Consider the following 6,432-nt stretch of genomic DNA (forward strand, 5'->3'; position numbering starts at 1 on the left):
GAGGTAGGTGCGACACGTGTGACAATTACACCATGGCTTAATCTTGGAGTTAAAGAGGATGAAGGAAAAGATGGAAAAGAAGACTATGAAGGTGAAGAAGGAGAGTATGAATGTTAGGGTTTTGCGAGATATGATAAAAATTGGGGAAGAATAGTACCGTTTTCGAATAAAGGAGTCAGAGATTATTTTGTCCCTTGTTAGAATTGTCAGGGACCATTTTATCCCCTGTTAGAGTTGTCAGGGACTATTTTGTCCTCCGTTAAGTTAACGGAATAAAGGACCTAAGTGACTGACGGAATTAATTGTTAGGTACCAATCGAGTAATTAATTTTAGTTGGAAACTAAAGTGTCCATTCTGAAATTCTTTGAGGACCAAAATGGGTATATACTCTTTATTTTTTAAGTCAGGTCTCCATTATTGTGCTAGATCAAAAGTTCAAAACATGACTTAATTTGAGCAGTTAGTTATAATTTAATTAATCAAACTTATATATGTAAAATGTTTTGATCATGAAAAAAAGGACAACCCGCCTCTAAAAAAAGAGCATTTCAAAATATCCCTTCTCACTAATAATGATGTGAGAAAACTATCATTCTTAGATAAGGAAATGTGAAGTTTTGAAATGATCTTTTTTTGTAAAAAAAAAAAGAAAAAATAGAATTCAAAGTTCTTCAACACCTTCGGTTGTACATACTCAGAGAATTTGCAGGTGACAATTTACGTGTTACTTATTTTATATTTAGTACATTAACTCTAAAGAGATCACTTGGATAAAAATACTAAAAATGTATTTTTTTTAAAGATGTTTACATGTGTTATGATATTATTGGACATATTTATTAAATCAGTTAAAAATTTATTTTTTAATAAATCAGAATAAAATCGATTTATTATAATAACAATAATAAACCCAATTATCCGCATTATAATTATTAGACCCGATTTGATCCGACTAATTTACACAATCTAAATCGAATTATGTCTAAATTTTTTTATAAAAAGATAAATATATTCCTGATTTTTGTTTTAAAAAAAACAAAAAAAAAACATGATTCAGTGAATTATGTAAATTGGTCAGTTCGATCGGATCTGATAACAATTGGGTTTATTGTGTTATAAAAAAATCGGTTTTATTCTAGTTTGTTAAAAAATTCAAGAATATACAGTTCGTCCAATAATAATGTGATACATAAATATTTTTACAAAAAGACATTTTACGCATCTTTATGGAAGCATCCTCCTAACTCTTTTTTTTTTTTTTTGGACTTGGCAACGGGCCAGAAGACTGACCCGGCCCTCTACCCGAACCCACCCAGGACCCTGCCCTGCACCCAGAAACTAGAATCTCTAATCTCTCAACCCTCACTACCCGATCCTAGCCTGCGTAACCCATCTTCTTCTTCTTCGAGCTGGATCTGACCTCTATTCGCCATTGACACTGAGTCTCTGAGCTTAGTTCGGCATCTTCATGCATGTACTGATCCTGTATTGATTCTTCATGGGCGGACTCAGCAGCTCCATTTCCGGTGCCATTCGTTGTTGTTGTTCCTTGGTAAGCCGGCGGGGTGTCCGTTCATCGTTGGGTCTCTTGGTGGCTTCGTTGGACTCTTCTGGCAAAAGCTGAAGTCGCTTTAATGGTTTCTTCGCCTGGTCTTCTCCGTCCCTCACTATGAGCACTTCATCCCTGCATTCTGCTCCTTCTAACCTTGGTGCATGTTCCTGATTCGAGCTCCTGCTCTCCCCAATGGCTATGGCGCCCGTTATCCTGAGGGTTTTCTGTTGATTTAAGCCCGTAATTTGTCTTGCCTCGGATGACATCTTCAACTCTGCCTCCGGAGTCCTCCTCCCACTCGCATACCCGCGCAGTACTCCTCTCTCAATGGCTTTCCCGTGAAGTTGTTGTGGAGCCTGTGGTGCATCAATGGCCAGGTTCACTGCAGAAGAACAAAGTTTCTCCTTGCTATTCACTGGTAGCTTGTCCCGGGTTTCCATTTCCACCCCACCAGGTAAATTCTCCTCTAATTGCAAATTTTGAAGTTTGATTGAAATAGAATTGTTGCTGGCTAGAGTCTGAATTCCTAGAATCTGGGTTTCTTGTATATGTTGACATGAAACGAGTATTGCTTCTGATCTAATTATGTTCCTTACTTGATCAGGTGGGTTCGTTACCCACTGTCTCGGAAGATAATTTCCCGCCGCCGTTGCTGCCAGTTGGTGAGCTAGTTTGTTGCCATCTCTTGGAGTCCAGGTAGCTCCCACATCTGAAGCCTCATCCAGCAGTTGGAAAATATCCCGCATGACTGCATCTGCTTCTGCTATAGGCGTTCTCGCCTTGATTGCTTGAACAAGAGGTAAGCTATCTGTTTCAATTATGCAATTGTGTATTTGAAGATTCTTAATGAGAATGAGTGCCTCTCTGTATGCTTGAGCTTCCGCTGTTAATGGTGATATTGTCTTGATTGTTCCTGTTGTCCCAGTGATGACCTTTCCTTGCCAGTCCCTAACTACCGCTGCTAGAGATGCCTGACCCGTATCCTTATGGAAAGCTGCGTCTGTGTTCACTTTCAGCCTATTCTTTGGCGGTGGTCTCCAGGTAATTCTTTTTCTCACTCCGCCTCTGCCCATATTTGGTGTGATTGCTGTAGTAGATCCTTGTGTTGCCTTGTAAAATTCTGCTGTTAGGTAATCTGATTGGATTATTACTTTTTGTGGATTGATTTCTGTTTGCTGGAATATATGCTGGTTTCTTGCTTTCCAAATGCACCAACACAAATATCCAAATTTGCATAAAATTTTTCCTTGTTCACTCCCTGTTTCAGTCTTTATTCTTGTGATTTTCTCCATCATCCACCTTCCGAAATTCCTTACATTATAGGCTGTAGGCGCAACTTGTATGCTTGAGCCGAACCATACTGCTCTAGTCCACGGACACAATAATAACGCATGTTCGATTGTTTCGTCCTCTTTCTGGCATATGCTGCATGTGGGCGTCTTTATAATTCTCCGCTGATGTAAAATCGCGTTGACTGGCAGAATTCTGTTCGCTGCTTTCCACAAAAACATTCTAATCTTTTGGGGTATCGGTAGTCTCCATATAGCTTCCCAAACCTCCTTCCAATCCTGACTAGTTGAAGCCTTGCATATTCTTCCCTCTTCCTTTGACTCCTTCTCTTCCTTAGCGACATGGTAACCGGTTCTTACTGTGTATTGTCCATCATGTCTGTGCTGCCAAATGAGATGATCCTTTTTATTGATCATGCTGACTGGTGTTTTGATTATTTGCTCAGCTATACTTCCATGAAATATATCTTCAATTTTGTTCCTGTCCCAACCCTCCCCTTCTCTAATCAGTTCATTTACTTTTCTAATTCCTCCATCTCCGTTTTTTTCCAACTTCCCTAGCCCTGTTACCCAATTGTCTTGCCAAACATCAACCTCCGCTCCATTTCCAATACTCCATCTTCCGTTCCTTCTAAGAAAATCCCTTCCTTCGAGCAGGCTTTTCCATATCCAAGATGCATTCCTTCCCATATCCGCCTCCCATAGACTACAATTGGGGTAATAAATAGCCTTTAGCGTTTGAACCCATATAGCATCCTCTTCTTTTAACAACCTCCAAGCTTGTTTGGCCAGGTGTGCTATATTTTGGCATTCTAAATCCTTGAATCCCAAACCTCCCTTTGCTTTGCTCCTAGTCATTTTTGCCCAACTCTTCCAGTGAATGCTTCTTTCCTTTCCGTTGCTCTTCCACCAGAATCTGGCTATTGCTGCTTCAATTCTCTTACAAAAGGATTTGGGAAATTTTATGATATTCATGGCATAGACAGGAATTGCTTGTATTACTGCTTTTATTAACACTTCCTTTCTGGCCTGATTTAATAATCTTTCTTTCCATCCTTGCATCTTATCCAGCATCTTCTCTTGAATCCACTCCAAAGCCTTGTTCTTGGATCTTCCCCATCTTGCTGGTAGCCCTAGATATCTTCCTGGATCTTCCCATGTTGCCATTCCAGTGATTTCCTCAATATTCACCCTCCTTTGTATTGATACCTGCCTTCCAAAAATCAGCCCAGATTTGTCAATGTTGATCCTTTGCCCTGATGCTTCTGTGTACTTATTTATCACCTGGATAAGTTGATAAATCTCCTCTTCTTGTGCCCCTGCAAAGATAATACAATCATCAGCAAATAATAGATGTGTAATGACCGGTGCCGTTGGAGCAAGCTTAATTCCTGATATAAGATTTTCCTTCCTCGCTTTTTCCATGAGAATAGTAAAATACTCCGCAGCCAAAATAAATAAATAGGGTGATAAGGGATCTCCCTGTCTAAGGCCTCTCTGTGGAATGATGTTGGTTGATAGCTTGCCATTTTTTTTGAATCTATAAGTAGCACTTTTCACACAGCTCATCGTCAATGTGATCCACTCTTTGCTAAAACCAAACTCTTCCATTACCCTTTGTAGGAAATCCCATTCCAGCCTGTCATATGCCTTGTTCATATCCAATTTAATGGCTACGTCATTGCTTTCATGCTTTCCTTTTTTGTTTAATTTGTGAAAAGCTTCTTGCACAATCACTATATTGTCTTGTATAAGTCTTCCTTTTACAAATGCACTCTGAACTGGTGAGATAATATCATCTAATACTTTCCTTAGTCTTCCCACCAATATCCTTGTCACGATCTTGTACACGAAGTTGCAACAGCTTATGGGTCTGAGTTGGTTCAGGCTTTCTGGTTGTCTCATTTTCGGTATCAACACAACAGTAGTTTCTCCCATGTCCTCCGGTAACTTGCCCTCTTTGAAAATTTGCTTGACTACCCCACACACTTCTCTACTCAAAATATCCCAATGTTGTTGATAGAACATTCCATTTAAACCATCTGGGCCTGGTGCTTTTAATCCTCCCATGCTAAACACTGCCTCCTTTATTTCCTCATCCGTGATGATTGCCATTAACTCCTCATTCATCTTTGTCGTGACTCTTTTTGGAATTTCTGTTACACATTCCTCTAGGTTTCTATTTCCTGCAGATGTGAAAAGTTTGGTGAAATGTCTTTCAACTAATCTCATAATATTTGCTTCCCCTTGCGTCCACTGCCCTGTCTCATCTCTAAGTTTTTCAATTCTGTTCCTTATTCTTCTCTGAATTGTAGTCGCATGAAAGAATGTTGTATTTTTGTCGCCCCACTTTAACCATTTCAGCCTTGACCTTTGCCCCCAATATTTCTCTTCTTGTTTCCAGAGTTCTGAGATTTGCTTTTTCAATTCTCTTTCCCTTCTTTGTTCCTCTTCATTCATATGTGACTCTTGAATCTGATGAAGTTCTAATTTCTTCCTCTCTATTTCTTTATCTGCTCTTCTGAAACTCCTACTGCTCCATTCCACTAATTCCCTTTTGCATCTATTCCTCTTTATTTTGAATTGGTTCCAACAGTTACTATTTCCATCCTCCCGTTGCCAGCTCCTTTTGATCACCTCTCTGCACTCTTCATGCTCTGCCCAGTAGGCCTCAAACCTGAACTCCTTTTTTATCCGAACACTCCGCTGCGTGTCCAAAATTAAAGCGCAATGATCCGAGGTAATAGCTGGAGAGGCTCTTAAGGTGACATTCTGGTGTATTTGCATCCATTTCCAATTTACTAATACTCTATCAAGTCTTTCCCTAGTTATAACATTATTCCTAGGATTACTAAACCAAGTATACTTATTACCTTTTAGGTCAATATCTATTAAGCCATTATCATGAACAAACCTTCTAAAAGTTTCAAGATAAATATTTGGTTGGGGATGAATACCTACCTTCTCATCTTGATTTAAAATATCATTAAAGTCTCCCAAAAAGGCTTGAGCTACATCCTGGTTCATGTTGCTTACCGTGAGTTCCTGCCATAATTTCCTTCGTTTCTGGAAAACTGGATTCCCATACACAAAGATACCCTGCCAATTCAAATCATTATTAATATTAATATCTGCTTTAATATAATTGTCACACCACTCATAAACATTAATATTTGTATTAGATTTCCATAACAAGCTTAGACCGCCGGACAGGCCCCGGGGTTCCACACAAAACATATAATCAAAATTCAGCTTTCTTTTTACCCTATCCATTTTAACCTTACTAGCTCTGGTTTCCATTAAAAACACTATTAGCGGCTTAACTTTTTTACATAGCTCATATAGTTCAGACATTGTCGGGGCAGCCGCTATTCCCCGACAATTCCAGCTTATAATACTCATGGCTGAGGTTGGGGCATGTTAAGGCCCGCCTCCTCAGCCATTTGTACTCCCCTACTTTGCCCAGCCAATTGTATAGCTAACTCAAACTCCCCTGTGTCCATGGCTGTTTTGTCATTCTTCATTTTCTTGTGCTCCTTGTTCTCCTGATTGTCATTCCTGTCCTTGTATGTGAGCATTGGCACCTGCAT

At 39.5% G+C, this 6,432-nt stretch overlaps 1 protein-coding gene across 1 annotated transcript; it reads right to left on the minus strand.

The window, feature by feature from the left end:
- Nucleotides 1-1,453: 1,453 nt before the first annotated feature.
- LOC130950209 (uncharacterized) lies at nt 1,454-6,196 on the minus strand. Its single transcript, XM_057878735.1, has one exon. It carries the CDS (start codon nt 6,194-6,196, stop codon nt 1,454-1,456), a length of 4,743 nt encoding a protein of 1,580 aa, XP_057734718.1.
- Between the last annotated feature and the right edge of the window lie 236 nt (nt 6,197-6,432).

The sequence above is a fragment of the Arachis stenosperma genome, chromosome 9 (genome assembly GCF_014773155.1).
Source record: "Arachis stenosperma cultivar V10309 chromosome 9, arast.V10309.gnm1.PFL2, whole genome shotgun sequence".
Taxonomy (NCBI): Eukaryota; Viridiplantae; Streptophyta; class Magnoliopsida; order Fabales; family Fabaceae; genus Arachis; species Arachis stenosperma.